This window comes from Rhincodon typus, chromosome 16 (assembly GCF_021869965.1).
Source record: "Rhincodon typus isolate 14 chromosome 16, sRhiTyp1.1, whole genome shotgun sequence".
Taxonomy (NCBI): domain Eukaryota; kingdom Metazoa; phylum Chordata; class Chondrichthyes; order Orectolobiformes; family Rhincodontidae; genus Rhincodon; species Rhincodon typus.
The window spans coordinates 22,125,262-22,146,753 of record NC_063347.1 but is presented as its reverse complement, the minus strand read 5'-3'; the positions used below and the strand labels follow the sequence as shown (position 1 = coordinate 22,146,753).

Here is a 21,492-nt window from a genome sequence, read left to right as displayed (position 1 = left end):
TTAACTCTGTTTTCTCCTCCACAGATGCTGCCAGACCTGCTGAGCTTTTCCAGCAACTTTGTTTTTGTTCCTGATTTACAGCATCCGCAGTTCTTTTGGTTTTTATAGATAGGTTCATGATTAGTAAGGGGATCAAGGGTTGTGAGGAGAAAGCAGGAGAACAGGGTTGAGAAACATATCAGCAATGATTGAATGACTGAGCAGACTCATTGGGCTGAGTGGCATAATTGTGCTCCTATATCTTATGGTTGTTTCATAGCCAGAGTCCCGTTGTCCAAGTGATTATGTCAAATAGTTTGTTGTCACCCAGTTAAATATGCAGATGATTATCTGGATGTTTTGCTAATGAATAGGAGTTGTCCCCAGTTAGTCTCCTTCAAGGCAATTGTTCCTGGTGAGGCTTTGCTGATGGGTTTCCTCCATTTCAAAGGCTTTTGAAAGTGGAAGGTCCAGTGATGCAAATGGTTAGCTATCTTTGACTGTGATTGCAAATCCTTGGAATGTGGCCTCAGCCTTTCTAAAATAAAATCAATTCATGGTTTCCTGCCAATAAATTCATAAAATCATTTATAAATTATGGTTTCACAACAAAATTCTAGAGCAAGTCCTACTTATCTTAATGCAACCGCCAGATCCAAACTGAAAAGTAGCAGTTTTTCTGGATCTTGAAATTCCAATCAAAGTCAGAAACCTTAGTTCCAAGCTTTTCTTTAATTCACTCATGGGGCATATGCATCATTGGCTGGCCAGCATTTATTGCCTGTCTCTAGATGCCCTTGAGAAAGTGGTGGTGAGCAGACTGGTGTCAAGCTCTTGAGTTTTGTTGGAGCTGCACTCATCCAGGCAAGTGGGCAGTATTCTGTCATGCTCCTGACTTGTGCCTTGTACTTGGTGGGCAGGCTTTGGGGAGTCAGGAGGTGAGTTACTAGTTGCAGCATTCCTAGACTTTGACTGCTTTTGCAGCTGTTGTTTTTGTACGGCTATTCCAGTTCAGTTTCTGGTCAATGGTAACTCCCAGGATGTTGATAGTGGGTATTCAATGATTGCAATGATTGTGAAGGGATGATATTTAGATTGTCTCTTATTGGAGGGGTCATTGCCTAGCATAAATGTTACTTGCCATCTATCAGCTCAAACCTGGATATTGTCCAGGTCCAGCTGCATTTATAAACGTACTTCTTCAGAATCTGAGGAGTGTCTAATGGTGCTGAACATTGTGCAGTTATCAGCAAACATCCCCACTTTTGACCTTATGGCGGAGGGAAGGTCATTGATGAAGCAGTTGGAGATGACTGAGGAACTCCTGCAGTGATGTCCTGAAACTGAGATGACTGACCTGCAACAACCCACAACTATCATCCTATGTGTCAGGTATGACTTCACCTGACAGAGAGTTTTCCTCCTGACTCTCATTGATTCCAGTTTTGCTCAGGCTCCTTGGTGCCACCCCCAGTCAAATGCAGCCTTGATGTCAAGGGCATCACCGTCACCTCAATTCTGGCATTCCGTTTTGTTTGATTTTGTTCTGTGCAAAGACTATACAGAACTGATTTAGAACCTTTGTATTTACTTCTAGATTTTTTTTATGAATAAAGTATATTTCTGAAATAAAAAGAAATGCAGCTCTTTTGTCCATGTTTGAACCAAGGCTGTAAAATGATGTCAGGAGCTGAGTGGCCCTGGTGGAACCCAAACTGGGCATCACTGAGCAGGTTATTGCTGAGCAGATGCTGCTTGATAGCACTATTGATAACACCTTCCATCACTTTACCGATGATTGAGGGTAGACTGATGGGGTGGTAATTGGCCGAGTTGGATTTGTCCTGCTTTTTGTGTACGGGCTATTTTCCACATTGATATTACACTTGAGGAAGTTTTCATGCAGAAGGGGGTGCAGAAACTATTTATGAGAATGTTTGCAGTCCCCTATTTCAAGAACTAGTTCCGTGGATAGATTGGAAAAGCTGGAGTAGTTCTCCATAAAGAGAAGTCTGAGAGGAGATTTGATAGAAGTGTTCAAAGCCATGAGCAGGTTGTACAGACTTAACGGGAAGAAATGGTTCCCATAAGTAGAAGGGTTGAGAACCAGAGGATACTGATTTTTAAGGCAAATGAAAAAGAACCAAATGACATGAAGAAAATATTTTCAGACAATATGTGGTTAGGATTTGGGCTACAATATTTGAGATAAATTCAATTGTAGCTTTCAAAAGTGAATTGGTTAATTATCGGAAGAGAAAACAAAATCAGGGCTAGCGCAAGAAGGTTGGGAGAGAGGCTAAATTGTATCTACAGAGAGTTTAGCACACAGACAACAGGCTGAATGGCCTCCCTCTGTGCTATAACCATTCTATGATTCTTTCTTTTGTGCTTCCTCTTTTTTTTTGTTAACATCCAGTTTACGTGTAAGAAATTTGGGGCAGTACAGTGGCTCAGCGGTTAGCACTGCTGCCTCACAGCACCAGGGACCCAGCTTCAATTCCGCCCCTGGGTGACTGTCTGTGTGGAGTTTGCACATCAGAGACAGCAAGAACTGCAGATGCTGGAGTCAGAGATAACAGTGTGGAGCTGGAGGAACACAGCAGGTCAGGCAGCATTAGAGGAGCAGGAGAGTCGACGTTTTGGGCCTAGACCCTTCATTAGGACTTTGGAGGGGGAAGGGAGCTGGGAAATAAATAGAGGGAAGAGGGGTGGGGCTGGGGAAGGTGATAGGTGGATGCAGGTAGGAGTAGTGGGGATTGGTCCATGGGAAGGGTGGGACGGTAGGTGGGGAATAAGATGGACAGGTAGTGTCAGATCAAGGAGGCGGAGATGAGAGGAAGGTTTGGACATGGGATGAGGCACATTCTCCCCGCGTCTGTGTGGATTGCCTCTGGATGCTCCGGTTTCTTCCCACAGTCTTAAGATGTGCGGCTTAGGTGGATTGGCCATGGGAAATGCAGGGTTACAGGGATAGGGTGGGTCTGAGCAGGATGCTCTTCAGAGGCTCAGTGTGGACTCAATGGGCCAAATGGCCTGATTTTCACACTGTAGGGATTCTGTGATTGTAGTGTTCTGAAGGACTGTAGTTTAACATTATTTATATTTTTGTTTTTCAGAGAGTATGATGGGAGATCTGATCTTCATGTTGGAATTTCAAATACCAATGGTAAGCTTTAAATTAAATCACACTTTTTTTAAAAAGAAATAATTTAAGCGCAAGATGACATATTCAAAACACCTTAAGAAAATATAATGAATAATAAGAGCTTAAGAATAGTTAGGACACAGCTTATTCTGTATTTTCTGATTTTAATTTTATTTCTTATTTGTGGGATTATTGGGAATTTGGTATGAAACCTAGAATTTTAACATTAATAACTGCACTAATTGCTACCTCTAATTTCCACCTATACATTCTTCTCAAGACAGGGGACACTATTTATGGCATTGCTCCTGCTCTCTTCGTGACCAGGTGATGTGCCTGTACAAGTAAATCACCTTGGTCCTACTGGCCCATACAGCTACTCCCTCATTAGAGAGAGAGAGAGAGAGATAACTGGTCGTGGTTTAATCTGAGGGTCACCTTGCCTCAGGTGAGGCGAGAGGTTGACAAAGAGAGTCCTTCATCATAATCTCAGCCAATGTGGGAATTGAACTTATGCTGTTGGCATCGCACACAATTGCAAAGCAGCCAACTGAGATAACCGAACCCCATTGTGCTTGTACATTGCAGTGAAGGAGCCTTTTGCCTTGAACAAACAACTAGAGAGCAGAAGAATGACATTAGTCTTTTAGGAAAAGTCTATGCTATTTCATTTAATAAATATTTATATGTGCTGCATGTAGTAGCCGTTTTCACACTATATCTCTTGTTTTTGTAGGAGTTGTGTACAATTACATTGAAACTGGTGTCCAGAGAGATGTTTGTGGTTGGGAAGAATGTGTTTGTGTTCCCCTAGTACAACCAGACATGTATAGTTTAATTAACCAGTGGGATGTTTACTTGGAGCAGTTTTCCACAGCAGATTTATGGCTACCAAACAGGTATGAATTGTAAGACAGGGTCATTTGGCCTGTCAAGTTCATGTTAATGATTTTGCCACATGAAACATTGATTTAAATCAAATTCTTTGGTTCACTCGGCACAGTTTTGATATAATATTTGTAACACTTATCTAATTTTATTTTAAAATAACTTATGGCTTCCATTTCAGCAATTTTTATGGCAGATAGTTCCACACTTATCTACCTTCTGTGACTACAGTAGATTTAATACAAAGGATAGTGTTGCATTGATCACAGTGGCTAAACCTCACTGCATAATTGATCTATATTAATCACATTACATGGACCACTGAACTGAAGCTATTACATGTGAATGTTCCAATTGCAGCCATGATTTTCTGTAGCAGCGTTAGAATTTATACTTTGAGACTATATTTTTTTTAAATTAGCAAAGTTGTAGGCCTTGGTAAAATTGTAAGGTATCACACTTTTATACATTTCTCTTTAGGTGCTCCACTTCAGATGCTCCACTTCCACTCCCATTTTATATCACTGGTTAATTGCACTAATAGATATCATGCTGAAACATGATGAGCTGAGCAGGTTTAGCTTTGTTTAATTGTCTGTAATGTACCCTTCTGGGGAGGTGATGGCATAATGGTATTGTAGATGACCTAGTAATCCAGAGACTCTGGGGCCAAAATCCCACCACAGCAGATGGTGTAATTTGAATTGAAAAATAATCTCGAATCAAAAGTCTAATGGTGACTAAGGAACCATTGTCGATCGTTCCAAAACCCATCTCGTTCACAAAGGAAATCTGCCATCCTTACCTGGTCTGGTGTGTGTGTGACTTTGGACCCACAGCAATGTGGTTGACACTTATCTGTTCTGTGACATGGCCTAGCAAGCCAGTTGGTTGAATCAAACTGCTCAAAATCCTCAAAAGGACTGAAACCAAACCAACCATCTGGCACTGGAAACAACAATCACAAACTCAGCCCTGTTGACCCTGCAAAGACCCCCTTCCTTACATTTGGGGTCTATGGCTGATGGTAAGGGAACCAACAAAAGTGAAAAAATATACTTGACGTCATCCTCACCAATCTGCCTGTCACAGATGTATCTTTCCATGACAATGTCAGTAAGTGACCACTGCACAGTCCTTGTGGAGACAATGTCCCACCTTGACATTGAGAATATGTCACGTTCCATGGCACTATCACTGTTCTAAATGGGGCAGATTTTCAACAGATTTAGCAACACAAGACTGGAAATCCATGAGGCATTGTGGCCTATAGCAGTAACAGAATTGTGCTCCAACACAATCTGTAGCCTCCTTAACCAGCATTTATCCATTCTATCATTAACATTTTAGCCAAAGGAGTAATCCTGGTTCAATGAAGAGTGCAGGAGGGCATGCCAAGAGCAGTAGCAGGCAGACACAATAGAAAAAAATTGAAAGATCACTTAAGTACCCAACAGCATAACCAGCAAGTGATAGACAGGCTAAGCTATTCTACAACAAACAGGTTAGATCTAAACTCTGCAGTCTTGCCACATCCAGTCACAAATGGTGATGAACAACTAAACAACATAATTGAGGTGGAGACTCTGTAAATATCTCCATATCAGTGATGGGAGAACCAGCACAAGATAAGGCTGAAGCATTTGTAATAATCTTCAGTGAGTAATGTTGAGTGGAGGTCCCATCTCAGCCTCCTCCAGAGGTTCCCATTGTCACAGAAACCAGTCGTCAGCAAATTTGATTCACACCAAATTTCTTGATATCAAGAAATGGTTGGGCATAGAATATGGCAAAGATTTTGGGTTCTGACAATATTCTGACAATCTGCTAGTCCTTTACTGGCATGTGAGCATAATCAGATGCTGGATGAAGTCAATCTTGGCTCAGTTGTGAAGGGTGGTCCATTGTAATCATTGTAAAGATCCATTTGGAGATATTGGCATCCCTGAAACTCAATTGGCTGGAGGCAACAACTGTATGAGAATATATTGAGGTGGAGAAAAAGGCCAAACAATTTTCCAGAGCATCATAACTGTACAATTCTCATTTATATTACACAGCTGATCAAAGACAAGTAGCTGTAATCGGTGTTTGCTTTGCAAGTAATGAAGTCAAGTTGTTACTGCACAGTAACACAATAATGCACATATTGGAGCAAATTCCAGTCCTTTTTAAGGGAAGTAACACAGGATGGAGCTGGAGGTCCCAACCCAAAATGTTAACTTTCCTGCTCCTCTGGTGCTGCCTGGCCTGCTGTGTTCCTCCAGCTCCACACTGTGTTATCTCTGACTCCAGCATCGGTAGTTCTTATTATTAAGGGAAGCTCCTTTTTACGTTTTCATTATGTCTCCACATATGTTGTGTATACATAATTCAGCCCCTTCTATTGCAAATCTGTTAAAGAAAATACAGATTATCATCCAACTCTATGTAACCATTATTAACCTACAAGTCTTACATGACACAGTGCAGTAGCATTCAACATTTCCATCCACAGGTCCTTACTTCTTACCTATTCTATGTGTATCAGCAGTTCAAAGCTACTGTTCGATAACCATGTCAATCACAGGAATCAATTTTCTAAACATGATTGCTATTTTGCACAATTATAGGTACAATGAATATGAGCACAACTGCTATTCTTATGCATTGACCTTCATCAACCGTGTGTTGGCAGCACAAAGTAAACGACAGTTGAGTAGGACTGAATTTACCGAGAGGTTTGTGGTTCCACAGACTAAAAGAGCCTCCAGATATATCACACTTCATCGAGAGTTAAGCAGAAGTTACTATTATATCGCAGATGGCTTACAATCCGAAGAAATCAGCACCAGCTTTTTTTAAAGAAAAGCTACATTTAATTATATAAGAAGAAACGTATTTGGAAAAAGATCATTAAAACGACCATCATATTAATAGCACTACATTTCATAATGTTTTCAATTGATAATAAAATAACACTGTGGTCTGTGACTGTTAATTTAAAAGTTTCTAATTTTTCATGTGTACTAAAAATTAATCAATGCTTTAGATAATTGAAAATAATATTTAAAGTAATATAATAACTATATGGTATTTATTGAAGTTTCCAATATAAGTAAAACTTAGTAATCATGTTGATTTTATTTTACAAGGGTAATTTTCTGAATTGTTAACTGGCCAGAGTTTGGGATGTACTTAAATTATTGATCTCTCTTTTCCTCAGCTAAGGAATTTTCCCATCTGTAGTTGACACGACCCTCAACTATGTCCAACGCATCTCCCGCCTTTCTGCCCTCACCCCTTCCTTTCCCTCCCAGAACAATGATAAGGTTCCCCTTGTCCACACTTTCTGCCCTACAGTGTCTCCAAATTCAAAGGATTATCCTCTGCCATTTCTGCCATCTCCAGAAGGATTCCATCGCCAAATACAATATCTCCCTCCCACCCGCCAAATTTCAGCATTTCTCAAGGACCGTCCTTCTATGACAGCATGGTCCACTCCTCCATCATTCCTAACACTTCTTCATTCGCCCATGGTGCCTTTCCATGCAATCACAGAAGGTGTAACACTTGCTCCTCCTCATTCTCACAGCCCCAAACACATCTTCCAAATGAAGTAACATTTTAATTGTAACTGCTGTCAATTTGGTCTCCCTTACATTGGAGAGATGTAGACAGGATGACCACTTTGCAGACCACCTCTGCTTTGTCATGTAGGAATGATGCTGACCTTCCAGTTGCATGCTATTTCAATAAACCACCATGCTCCTATGAAAACATTTTTGCTCTGGGCCAGGAACACTGTTGCACTGAAGCTCAACACAAGCCGGAGGAAGAACACATCATTTTCCGTTAAGGCTCTTTACACCCTCTTGGACTCAATATTGAATTTTACAACTTCACAGCATGACTTTTGCATCCAAGATTTTTTTACATCCTCCAATCTCTACTCTACCCCAAACATACACACTCACATACAAGTCTTGTTGACTTTGCTCTCAGCAGAGGGGACCCATTTTCTCTTTTCCATACCTTCATTTACACACATTTGTATCGTCCCTTCACCCTTCATTAGCAACCCCTTTGCCTTTGACTCTGAGCACCTTCCCAATCTGATCCACTTGCTCCTCTCTCCCCTCATTCCACAGCTGTTTCATTTTCCAATCCCTTCCAAATCTGAAGAAGAGCCATATCAGACTCAAAACTTTAACTCTGTTTCTGCACTGATGTTGCCAAACCTGCTAGCTTTCCCCAGAACTTTCTGTTTTTATTTCAGACCTTCAGCATCTGCAGTATTTTGCTTTTCTTTGAGGTGATTGTCCTTCCAGGTTGAGACTGTTGACTGAATTACAGTATCAACAAACAAGCACTAAATGGTGAAAGAAAATGTATGTAAGAGTTACCAGTCGTAGTGGATGCTTCGACAATAAACTGCCAGTACCTCAAGAAATGAAATGGTAATTTAATTTGCAAATAATGTAAAATTTACATATCTCTAAATTACTTCCTGTTCCATTTAGATTATTGAGAGCATAATTTTCTGCTCCACTGGGATTACATTAATTGCTTTCAGAGAGGAAAATATGTTCAGTTTGTCACTTATCTAGAGTATACAGCCAAGTGACAAAAACTGTAATAAAAGTGATTTAAGATTATGTTCTCTCTATTGTCATTGCTTTATAGCTTACCAAAATCTTTATCAATTGATAGTTACTTTAATTCCTTCATGTGATTGCGTGTTGCTAGCAAGACAAGCATTTGGTTCTCATTGCAAATTGATCCAATGGCAATCAACTTTTTCATCCACAGTGCTGTTAGGAAGGAAGCTCTTGGATTTGACTCAGTTGACGTTGAAGTAACAGTGATATAGTTCCAGGTTGGGATGGCATGTGACTTGGAGGGGAGCTTACAAATGGTGGAGTAATGCATCTGCTGTTTTTGTAATGACTGGACCAACTTGGCTGAGGGCTTGTCTAGCTCTGGAACACAAGTCGCTTGTGCTACTCTCAGGATGTTGTCAATACCCATTACTTTTGGTGTTTTCAGTAACTTCAGCTGTAACATGATGTCACGGAGTGAATTGAATTGATTGAGGACTGACATCTGTGATATTGGAGACCTGAGAAGGTGGCCGAGATAGATAATTCATTCAAAACTTCTGGCTGAATATGCAGTAAATGCTTTTGCCTTGTTTTTGCACTGGTGTGCTGGGTACTTCCATCATTGAGGATGGGAAAATGGTTGGAGCCTCTTCCTTGACTTAGTTGTGTATTGTCCACTGCCATTCACAGCAGAATTGGTAGAACTGCAGAGCATAGGTCTTACCACTGCTTATTGGATTGCTGAGTTACGTTTATTCCATGCTGCTTCCACTGTTTTGTTAAATATGTAGTTCAGTGTAGTAGCTTCACTAAGTTGGTTCCTCATTCTTAGGAATGCACACTGCTGCTTTTCTCATGCTGTGCTGTGCTTCTCCTTGAGCGAGGGTTAATCCTATTGTAGACTGAGGGATATGGCAAGCCATGAAGTTATAGGTTGTGGTTAAACGCAATTCTACAATTGCTGATAACACATTACCCTATAGATGCTTTGTTTGGAGCTGTTCTGTGTTCTCAATCAATCTCATTCAACATGGTGGCACGACTGCACCTGATAGATGGTATCCTCAATGTGAAGACAGGTTTTTGTCTCTATGCCGATTGTGCAGTGTCATTCTTACTATTAGATCTGTGACAAATTAATCACTTAGAATCATACAATCCCTATAGTGTGGAAGCAGGCCATTCAGCCCATCAATTCCAAACCAACTCTCTGAAGAGCATCCCATCTGGATGCAGCCCCCTACCCTATCCCTGTAACCATGCAATCCCCATGGCCAATCCATCTAACCTGCACATCTTTGGTCTGTGCTTCTGCCTTCAAGTTCTCCATTTTGATACCTAATTAGTCCCATCACTCCTCTGAGAACCCTTTTACTCTTAGCATGCTTAGAGAAGACACTTGAATTCTCTTTTGTCTTCAATTAAATTATAACTGACATTTTTTAAGAACTGCCAAATCAAAGTATATGGCAGAACTTAGTGAAATGACATCTTAAGAGTTTAGATCTCTTCATTGAACTCAATCATAAGGAAGGCTCAACAACATAGCAGCCTGTGGAAGCTGCCCCCACCTTTGCAAGTTTAAATATTTGCCTCCTCCATTGCCTTAATTTGGTAACTGCATTGTGTAATTTTGACAAGATACATCATCAATGCTTCTAGAACATCAGCATCCTAAGTGTGGCCTCCACAGCTAAAAAAGATGACCGTACCAGTAGATTGGAAAAACAGAAAGAGGAAGAACATGAGAATGATGATAAGAGTAGGCTGGATCAGCAATTATTCTTATTGAATAAACGAGCAGCTTCAACTCCACTTCTCCACTTTCCTGTCTGTCCACCCTCTCCTCCACTCAAACATTTAACACAGGTTTGAATACACGCAATCACCCAGCTCCTTGCAGTTCTGGAGAAAAGAATCCCACGGCTAATGACACATCAGAGAGAGAAAAATCCCTCCTTAGTCTTAAATGGGAACAGAACTAATTCTATACTCTCCTTCCAAATAGAAACATCCATCCTGTCACATTCCTTTTGAATCTTACATTCTTGATAAAGCATCTGTGATTCAAATAACTTGGACATTTATTCACATTCCTTCATTATAATGGAATCAAAATCTTTATCTCTAGCTTTCATCACTTTGAGAAGCCACACAAAGCATTGTCTGCAGCATATCAAAATGTGTATGGGTCTGATAGAGTTAAAACAGAGGAATGAGTTCATCTTTAACCATTATGATGACATCACATAGGTTTGTGGGCAGAAATGTTGAAGATCTGAGGAAAGATCCACAATCTAAGCTTTCAACCCACGTCTCTACAACAGAATTGACCGAGCCCGGAATAACATGGGTTACGATAAGAAATTTGAGAAAACTGAGACATCATGCCATGCCACTCTCAAGGTTGAGAGCAAAAAGTTGCTTTTTCAAACAGAGTCTCCAAACGTTGAGATGAGATTCGTGCTAGTGAGTGATGAGAGGCCTATTAACAAAGATTACAGTTTATTATCAACCTCATAATTACTTAATCTCTTCTCATTAATATGCAGCCTCCCAATCTAGGGAATCGATGCTGAGAACACCCGACAGGAAAGTCAGAGCGGGTCACTTGAGCTCACTACTTCCTCTGGCCCTCAACCTTGGATACCCAGCTCTAACAGCTCAGGGCACACTTCATGGGCACTGGCCACATAAACCCCTCCACATATCACCAAAATTGGCATTTGACAAGCACCAGTCTCTCTGCACTATTGCAGCACATCCTCAATCCACTGACAGTATGAAAACTGAAAGAACTGCAGATGCTGTAAACCAGGAACAAAAACAAAGTTGCTGGAAAAGCTCAGCAGGTCTGGCAGCATCTGTGAAGAAAAATCAGAGTTAACGTTTCGGGTCTGGTGACCCTTCTTCAGAACAGACAGTATGGTTTTGCACCTCAATGCTCCACTTTGGAGCACACTGATACCTCTCATTGTTCTTGCAGCAGTATCACACTGTGTGTACAGGAACAGGCACCTGTATTCTGCATCGAAGCAAGCTGCTGCTCAGGAATCCTTGCTTTTCCCCTTAACTTCAAGCCTGTTTGGATGCACCCATCGTCTCTGCTTTGTCTTGCCTTTCAGTGTTTTGTTACCCCAGATCAGAACTTACAGGCTCACTCCTTCCAACTCGCTGGTGTCATTGTATGCTTTGCCAGTCTCGAGGAAGAGGATGTCCCTTCTCTCACCAGTTTGTCCCACTGGGACATTCAAGTCCATGGCCACAAAGCAGTGCTTCAATTTCCCCTTCTCAGCCATGTTGGGGAAAATGTCATGTGGTGCAGGGCAGCTCTGCATGACAGTATTTCACAATAACACGACGGATATTTAAAGACAGTGCCAGCATCAGGGATCCCGAGATTTCCCAGCGCTGGTGAATACTTCCACCTACACAGTGGGTGGGAGAATCAGGCTAACATTGGACAAGACAGGCATCACAAGGATGTGGTAGGTAGTTAAAAAGGCACTTTTAGGATGAAAACAGGAGAGAAATTGTTAGGTCTCAGGGAGAGAAGTTCTCTACAAAACTCATTAAAGTGGCACTTTGCTGATTTTTGATAAGATCCCGTCCAATATCAAGCAATATCATGAATGTAAGTTGTACCTCGTTGCTATTATGCAATATACTATACATTGCTCAACAGCCTCTTCTCATTAGACTAACCAGTCGGCTGCATCTAACCTACTAGATCAGCAGGCCCTGTGGATCACTACCAGGAAAATTGTTTGTGCAGCGAATGTCAACATGACAGCCTGTCACAGCACTAATTCAGAACTTTTGTGGAATCCAAATATAATGCCTTTGATCTGGCTGTGTTTAATAAGAGAATGTGTCAGAAATGGCATTATATGAAAAAGCATTCTGACAAGTGTGATGTCTCAACAGTTTTGGAGAGAATTAGAAGTTATCAACATACATGTGGAAGTTAATCCTATAACATTTCCATAAAGTCATACAAATTAAGAAACAAAGGGACAAGGCCATAATGTAAAATGGGACGCTGCAAGTTACAGACATACAATAGAACCAAGTAGGGTGAGTCCTAAATGAGTTAACTGCAGAGGTGGGGAAGAACATAGAACCATAAAATGATTAAGAGCATAAGAGATCCCCATTGGGCCTATTGATTCTATGCCAGCTCCCTATGACTGCAGTCAAGCTAGTTCAACTCTGCTAACCTTTCCACATTATCATGCTTTTTAAAAATAATCTTCAGGTGTTTATCCAATTCTATTTTGAAAAAAATTCACATGTTTGTCCACCCAACCAAAATAAACAAATGAGCTATATCTTTTAGCAATTTATTTTGAAGGCAATTCTTTCATTGAAATCTTCTAGAAATATAGATATAAATATGCAAACTGCTAAAGAACTCCCCATCATGATATTAAATATTATTTGAAATAAATATTTTCTACTGCATGTGATAATATTTTGTAAAATTATGGCTAATTGTATGCATATAGCACAGCACATTTGTCAATACCGAACCAAAGTGTTATCAGGATGAAGCTCAATAATACAAATTGTAAAAACGTTTAAGATGAATTCTTCAAAGAAAGCACTAATATTAAATTGACCTGATATATCTACTTTGTCACATTTTTAGCATTTGTTTTGAACTAAACATAAATGTTTAATGCCACATACCATAAGCCTCATTACAAATGTAACCAAGTAGTGCAAGGTCTAAAATATTACTGTTTCATTCTTATAATGAATCTATATAACTGTAGCGCAATTTTATGGATAAAGTCTTGGACAGTTATCTGAAGCCACATTCTTTTATTTGGCAGGTTAAATAATAGTCAGCAGGAGCAGGCTTTTAAATCAGTATTTATCCTTATTATCTTCAATGGTTCTATAAATATTTAAAAGGCTTAAAATCTGAATTTGACCTCCACATCAGTCACAAGAGCTATCCATTCACATAGCTTAATATGGGCAGATCGGTTTTCAAGAAGTTTCCATTAAGTGTTCAAGCAAACAGAATAAACTGGTGTAACTCTGCCTTCATGGCCATGTGGAATTAAGGGATTAGTCATGAAAAATAAATGCATGATGCATAAATGCTGTAAACTGTGAGTATTGATTATCATTGGCAATTATAATGTGATACACTGCCATTGCCACGTATAATGCATTCACGTTTTAACTCTTAGTATCACAGCGCAGTTTAAATTTGATGATTTCTGTAGTTCTGCTTATGTGTTCAATTCGAACTGACATTATCAATAGTTTCACTAGATGCTTTTCTGCATAATTGAAAAAAAAAATCAGGTTTTCATCAAAACAAAACAGGGATTAAACAGTGGAGAGAAAGTCAACGTCCTGAAACAGCAGAGAACTGAACATTGTAGATTGAGATCAGTTGTTAAAATGAGATCAGTTGGCACATTTGTTTTGACTTTTATTAGCACTGCATTTTGTTGAAAAGAGAAGTTTTTTTTTCCCCAATTATTTTTAAACAGTTGAACTATCCTGGTATTTAAAAAAGTCACCACTGCGAATACTCAATAATGGAATCACAGTCAAAAAGAATGTCACTTTTTCAATTTTATTAACTTCAACTGTACATCTAGTTTTACATAAATTTATTTGGCCCCTGCATTAACCGACTTTATTAATACTTTATAATATGCTACAACTCTTCTTGGTCAGTCCGTTCACGGGAAGAAATCCAACGGCTTACAATTAGCTCCTGAAACAAAGGAAAAACAAAATTAGTTCTCAAATAATGATACGATATAAACAAAATTAAGGCTAACACTATGGTTACTGTTGGTTTTTTCATCTACCGATAATAACACGAAAGAAAATCCATTGCACCTGAACTTTAATTTTCTTCATACATTCAGGTGATGTCATTTCCTCATCAGTCATATTTGATGGCTTAATTAAATAGCATAACAGAAGCTCCTAGAACAAAAAAAAACGTTTTAGTGCCAAGATTAAAATAAGCAAAAACTCTAGTATAAGAAAATACTTATCTGACAAAGCATGGCAGTAATTCAATGTGGCATGATGACCAAGTATCAGCCAAAACATCTGCTTAGTTTTCTTCTTCAGATACTTCTTCAGGTACTTCTTGACCCCCATGTATTTATAGTAATTTCCACAATTCTTTCTTCAGATCTTTAATACCCAGTTTTTTATTTTTAATCTCCAAACAAAAATAGACACTTGCTACTTATTTTGATCTGCAGAAGGAAATTACCAGCAAATATCTTTCATATCTTTGAACTTTAATACATTTGAGCCGACTACTGTGAAGTGGTTAATGTTGAATCAAATATATGTGAAAGTACAGATCAGTTAACAAAAATGGTTTATGATGTAACTTTTTAAATAAAAGACTATGTAGCAGCTGGGAACTATACAGCGGTCAGTTGTCCTGCAATATTATTTGGAACTTTCTACGTAGCTAGGCGGCATATTTTTTAAGGTGAGAGAAGAAAGATTTTAAAAAGTCATGGGGAGCATTTTGTTTTTAAACACAGAGTGGTTCGTATGTGGAATGAACTTGCAGAGGAAGTGGTGGATGCGGGTACAGTTACAACATTTAAAAGACATTTGGATAAATACACGAATAAGAAAGGTTTGGAGGGATATGGGCCATGCGCAGGCAGGTGGGACTAGTTTAGTTTGCGAACAGCATGGACTAAAGTGTCTGTTTCTGTGCTGTATGACCAGGACTATTTCTCAAAATATATATTCAACTTTAAAAGCATAATAAAATCATAAATTGGAGAAATATTTTTATAGGTTGCTAATGACCAATTAAAGATTTAAGAAATAAATTTAGTTGTGATAATTATCAGAATCTGAACAGCTCTAATTAGAAGAGCAACAAGTGGGATAGCCGAGAAAGACTTCAGAAGATTATAGATACATCAGCAAAATGGGCAAAACACGAAGCAGGTAAGTTAAAAATGTTGAGGGGGTTAAGAAGATATCATTGGATCCCTACACATGAAAGAGGCCATTTAGCCGACTGAGTCTACACTGACCCTCTGAAGAGCATCCAACCCATACTCCCCCATCCAATCCCTGTAACCCCACATATACTATTGTTAACCCATCTAACCTACACACCCCTGGACACTGTGGGTAATTTAGCATGGCCAATCCACTTAACCTGCAGATCTTTGGACTGTGGGAGGAAGACAGTGTGCCTGAAGGAAACCCACGCAGACAGAGAGAATGTGCAAACTCCACACAGACAAGTCACCAGAGGCTAGGACCGAACCCAGGTCCCTGGCGCTATGTGGCAACAGTGCTAGCCACTGAGACACTGTGCTGCCCGCAATGGAAGCATACAATCCACGGATACATGCTGAAACATGTTGAAGAAAAAGCGATATAGGGGAGCAAATTCAGTTTTCCTTAGAAGTACCCATGCAGATAAATCTGAAGATAATGAAATGGTATTTTGAGTTAAACAAATAAGGGAAGAGAGTACGAGATCAATGGGATTATGATTAATTTGTATCATTAGGCTGTAGGAAAAAAATTATGGGAATTTGAGGGATGGAAAGGGCATTACACCCACAGAGTGTACAGTGTAGATCCATCTGAATGAAATCAGCACTAAGGTTCAAACAGGAGAATATTTGAGATGGGGGAACTATTTTCACTTCCATTTATATGGCAACCTCCATGCTCTCAGGTAAATAAAAATACTTCGCAACAAATGAAGTACTTTTGAATAAAGAAAATAGGTAAACAAAAAAAAATCCTATTGCCACTTCTTGGACAGCAAGTAAATGCTAATTTAAAATTGTTATGAAGAGAGAGATCGTTAGAAATTTCTTGACACACTGCTAATAGAGCATGAGATGACTTTTCTCACAAGCAGTGGTTGAGGTGGGGGCCTCCTGCATCTTTTAAAGGAACAGCAAATACATATTTAAACACAAAGACTATCCAGTGATTTGAAGAGAAAAAGAATTAGTTTTGGATTGTTCCAGCAAAGATCCACACTGGTTAAAATGACTTCTTTCAATGATAAATTTCTTTTGTTACAAATGCCATCTACTATTATGGAGGTGCCAAATTTCTCAACAATCCGAAGTAGATGCCTTCTCTGAAAATTTACAACCCACAAAAAGTGACAGTTGAGACCAGGGGAGCAATCCAGGAATTTTTAATATCATTACAAAATAGCAGAATGGAGAGGGTGGGGTTTAGGGCAGCACAGTGGCTCAGTGGTTAGCACTGCTGCCTCACAGCGCAAAGGACCCAGGTTCAATTCCAGCCTCAGGCAACTGTATGTGTGGAGTTTGCACATTCTCCCTGTGTCTGCGTGGGTTTCCTCCAGATGCTCTGGGTTCCTCCCACAGTCTAAAGATGTGCAGGTTAGGTGGTTTGGCCATGCTATATTGCCCATAATGTCCACAGATGTGTAGGCTTGGTGAATTAGCTATGGGAATATCAGGATTACAGGGATAAGGTGGGTGCTCTTTAGAGATTGGTGTGGTTTTGATGGGCTGAATGGTCTGCTTCCACATTGTAGAGATCCTACGAATGTTGACATAAATTGAATTTCAGGCCATATGCCTTATGAGAGCCTTTACCTTAGAGACGTTAGCAGTGGTTCGGCTTAAACCAGCAAGAGATCTCCATGTAAAAGGCCTACGTTGTGAACCCTGATAACTATCATCAAGCATTTCAATTACCACTGAATAACTGCAGACAAAGATAAAAATATCATCAGAACATTTGGACAACATACAGCAGAGCAAGATGTTTATACAATTACTTATTTCACACACTGTCCGTACCTTGCATGATAAAATGGAGGTCCTTTACGATATAATACTGAAATACAAAGAAAAATCAGGATCATTTTGAAATCTGGTACATGGAAGTGCTACATTCTAACTTTGTTTAGTTGGACCAGCCTAAGAAATACGGATTATTATTATGTGACAAGGATATTGCCCTCATCTAGTGTTATCTGAACTTCTCCATAAAACACACTGATCTTACCTGACTTGGGAAAGTGCTGAGCTATGTCAGTGAATTATTACCAAGGAAGGATAGTTTATGGCTCCTTCTAAATTTCATATATTTTTTAAAAAAAACCTGAAGTAACATGTTACTTTTTAAAAAAATGTCTGTATTCTGTATGGATAACTTTCCAGAGGCAATTTGTTCACAATAACAGATATTGGTTGTATGTATGAAAAAGGGCTAAAATGCCAACTAAATAAACATACAAGATGTAACCTTCCAAAGTAATCCTAATTTCATAGGAAACTAAACTAAACTGTTATATTGTTAATAAATACAGAAAATGCTCAGAAAAATACAGCGGATCTGGCAGTATCTACAGTGAAAAGAAACAGAATTAACAGAGTTTGGTTGAGTCCAATGATTCTTCTTCAGAACTGAAAGGGACTGGAAAATGGTGTGTTAACGCTACTGACTCAGGGGAGAGGAGCAGATAGAACCGATGGTGAGGGTGCCCAGACCAAAAACCAAAGAGAGTGCTAATGGTGGTAAAAGACAGATTTGGATGAAAAATACATGTAAATGACAGGCTGTACACAATACCAAAGCACACGACCGCAAGTTTACAGATAATAACACCGGCTATCCAAACAGCTAAATTTTGTTATGAGAAAAGCAACAAGGCCAGCGGAGTGAAACAGCAAAAGAACATATACCAAATAGAGAGAAAGATGTGCGAGACCAAGGAACTAATTGTTATGCAAATAGATACCCTATGGACCACATTTACTGTCACACTGCATCAGCCTGTCAATCCATCAGCCATGGAGTTGAGAGCAATACACAATGAAGCTCCAGTATTTTGAACCTGAAGTGTGATCATTTCTGACTTATGGGAACTAGGAGACATATCACTAACTGATCCTAAAATGGCAGTGGACTTGTTCACCTGAAACTATTATCTCCTGTAAAAAAAGGATAAATGTTAAACAGAAAGGGAGATCTGAGATCATTAATGCCTGAAGCATGACAGCCAACAAACTGAGATGGATAATAAGTGACAGAAAATGTCTCGGGCTTGGCATCAATAATTTAACAGAATCCTTCTGCAATAAATCTCACGGTTGTGTATAATGTGCCAGGTAATCAAATGACTCTTTTAATGAATGGTGCAAATAAAAGGTAACCTGATTCCTTAGTTAGTTTTCAATTTAGCCGTAAATTATCATGCCTCACAACTTTTCTAATACAGAATGCTATTCCTAAAGGAATATTGGATTACAATAGTAACGACAGCCATTGTGATAGATACAATGTGCTGTCGAAATAAAGGTGGGAGGCAGCTTTGGGCCTTCCAAGTCCCTTCAGTAGGTTCTCTATTTCAATCAGCTCCGTGTTGGTTTAATTCCAAATGCAGTAAATTAGGAAACAACGCAGAGCAGAGAGCATGGGCACAGAGTACTTAATTCGTCTCAATAACTGCTAGAAAATTATGCCGAATACAAAAATACAATAGAAAGAGGCTGCATCCGTAGGTCTAGGTGGCTGGGAGCAGTTTATCTATATTCGCAGATAGTAGGTTATTGAATGATCAGTGAGACAGAGAAAAAGATTTGCAACTATATACCACCTCAAGTCCACCAGGGCATCAGTAAATACTTCAAAACTATTCAGTTTGACTGACTTCTGAGGCAACTCAGCAGCCAGATTGGGCACAGCAAGCTCCCACAATGGGTAATGTGATAATTAACACATAATCAGGTTAATGAACTAATATACTCCAGAACACCAGGGAGAATAACTCTACCCTTTGAAATAGTCCTACAGAATCTTTTATGACCACTTGAGAAGGTAGCTGGAGCCTCAGTTTAATATCAGAAAGACAGCACCTCCATCACAGCAACACTGTTCAGTAGTCTGCAGTAGGACTTGAACACAACCTTCTGATACAGAGCTGCATTAAGCCTCAGAAAATGTTCATCGAGACAAAATAAAAATTAAGAAATCTTCTGGTCATTACAGAGTCACATGTAAAAACTTTGATGTTTCAGAACATAAGAAAAGTAGTAAATTACAAAACTTCCTCTTATTCATTACTTAAATAGTCTTCCATGAGTATCATGATGTTTTCCAGCTTCCATTATTGAATATTTTACTGAAAATATGGTTAACTTATCATAACAGCAATAGAATGGATTGAGACATAATTCACAGCAAAATAGGACACGATGAGAAGATACAAATCATTGAAAATGTTAGAAATATCAAATGAAAATAGAAAACACAGCATTTACCCCAAAATTGTCAGTACTTGTGTAAAGACAAGACAGACTCTGCTGCTTCAGTTGATAGGAATTTTGTTAATTTGTCAATACAGAATTGTTGATCAAGAATGCAGCAAGATTTCATCAATATTCATCCAGGTTCCAGACATTAAAGGCAATAACAAATATTGTTGTGATTCCATTATGGTCAACTGCAGGAGATAAATTCAACCCTGAGCTTCTTTTGAGTCAGATGATACATAGGTGACAAAGTACAAAACTCCAATAACCAAATGCAATTCACAAGCCATTGATTGACAATGTACTGAAGATAGTTTCTTGTTACTCTTCTCCTCATCACTTGTGGGCTTGATCTTTCAACCTGCTGGCTCAGATGCAAGAATTCTAACAGCTGAATCATGCTGATGGCTAGGATTAATTTTATTTTAATCTCCAAGTCTTACTAAATACAGCTGGCGTATACAGAATAAACCAATCAAGAAAATGCATGAGTTTGAACATACATAAAAGGAATTTCAGATCAGGAGTTTGCAATATTGACAAATGGTAGATGCAAATTATCAGATTTTGTACAAAAATGTAATAGGAAAGGAACTGCACACATTAAAATATGCCAAATCTGACATCTTTGATTAAAAGCTGCCCTACATCATAGCCCTACAGTATCCTAGCCATTCCTCACGTGCAAGATTTGATGATGAGTGTTGGTGGGAAATGTGATCTTGAATCACAAAATTGTTACAGTGTAGGAGGAGGACATGTGGCCAATTGTGCCCGTCACTGGTTCTGTGAATGAAAACTTTGTTTAGTACCAAACCCCCATCCCATCACTGTGAACAAACAACAGCTAAATTCCATTTTGAAAGCATTGATGAAACGTGTTCCGCCCCCACTCTCAAGGAGTGTATTCCAGACGTTAACCACTCTCCTGTGAAAAAGCTCTCTTTCCCATATTACTTTTGCTTCTTTTGACAATCTCCTGCACTTGATCCTTCCATGAGTGGGAAAAATTTCTCCCTGCCCACTCTGTTCAAAGTCATGAGGGGTCTGGATATCTCCATCAGATCTCCTCTTACCTTTCTCATCAATCGAGGAAAGCTGTCCTAACCTCCCCCTTCAGTTTTAATAACTGAAATTCCTTATTCTTGGAAACGTTTTTTGCACTCATTCCAATGTCTTCGCATCCTTTCTAAAGTGTTACAAACAGAATGGCATGCAAAAAACCATCTGAGGCTGAACTATAGTAAAAATTTAATGTAATTTCCTTGCTCTTGTATTCTGTGCACTATTAATAAAGCCAAAAAGACAGTGTGCTTTCTTAACCACACTCTCAACCTGGCATCTTTAGTCTTTTATGCAAATATATACCCTGGTTCCCCTGCTCCTACATCGTCTTTAGAGCTGTACTTTTTTTATTTTGTGTCTCAATGTTCTTCCTACCCAAAAGTAAATGACTTCGCATTTCTCTGCATTGAACTTCATCTGTCACCTGTTCATCACTCAACTAAGATAACAAGGTGTAGAGCGGGATGAACACAGCAGGCCAAGCAGCATCAGAGGAGCAGGAAGGCTGACGTTTTGGGCCTAGACCCTTCATCAGAAGGGTCATTTT

General features: G+C 39.3%; 2 protein-coding genes across 6 annotated transcripts in view; one reads left to right on the top strand and one right to left on the bottom strand.

The window, feature by feature from the left end:
- LOC109911564 (MKRN2 opposite strand protein) overlaps nucleotides 1-8,652 on the top strand; it is an 11,018-nt gene extending 2,366 nt beyond the window's left edge. Inside the window, exons 3-5 of one of the 2 annotated variants that reach the window (XM_020510900.2) lie at nucleotides 3,099-3,148; nucleotides 3,864-4,026; nucleotides 6,628-8,652. In XM_020510900.2, the coding sequence (XP_020366489.1) occupies nucleotides 3,099-3,148; nucleotides 3,864-4,026; nucleotides 6,628-6,859 (445 nt within the window). In that variant the 3' untranslated portion in view covers nucleotides 6,860-8,652. The remainder of the gene's footprint in view (nucleotides 1-3,098; nucleotides 3,149-3,863; nucleotides 4,027-6,627) is intronic. The other variant, XM_048606302.1, reaches the window with a different exon arrangement.
- A 5,526-nt stretch (nucleotides 8,653-14,178) lies between these two features.
- Nucleotides 14,179-21,492, bottom strand: part of tsen2 (TSEN2 tRNA splicing endonuclease subunit) — a 27,059-nt gene continuing 19,745 nt past the window's right edge. For 3 of the 4 annotated variants that reach the window (XM_048606589.1, XM_048606590.1, XM_048606592.1), the window contains 4 exons: nucleotides 17,424-17,460; nucleotides 17,217-17,328; nucleotides 14,470-14,559; nucleotides 14,179-14,341 (listed from right to left, as the gene is read on the bottom strand). In XM_048606589.1, the coding sequence (XP_048462546.1) occupies nucleotides 14,282-14,341; nucleotides 14,470-14,559; nucleotides 17,217-17,328; nucleotides 17,424-17,460 (299 nt within the window). In that variant the 3' untranslated portion in view covers nucleotides 14,179-14,281. The other variant, XM_048606591.1, reaches the window with a different exon arrangement.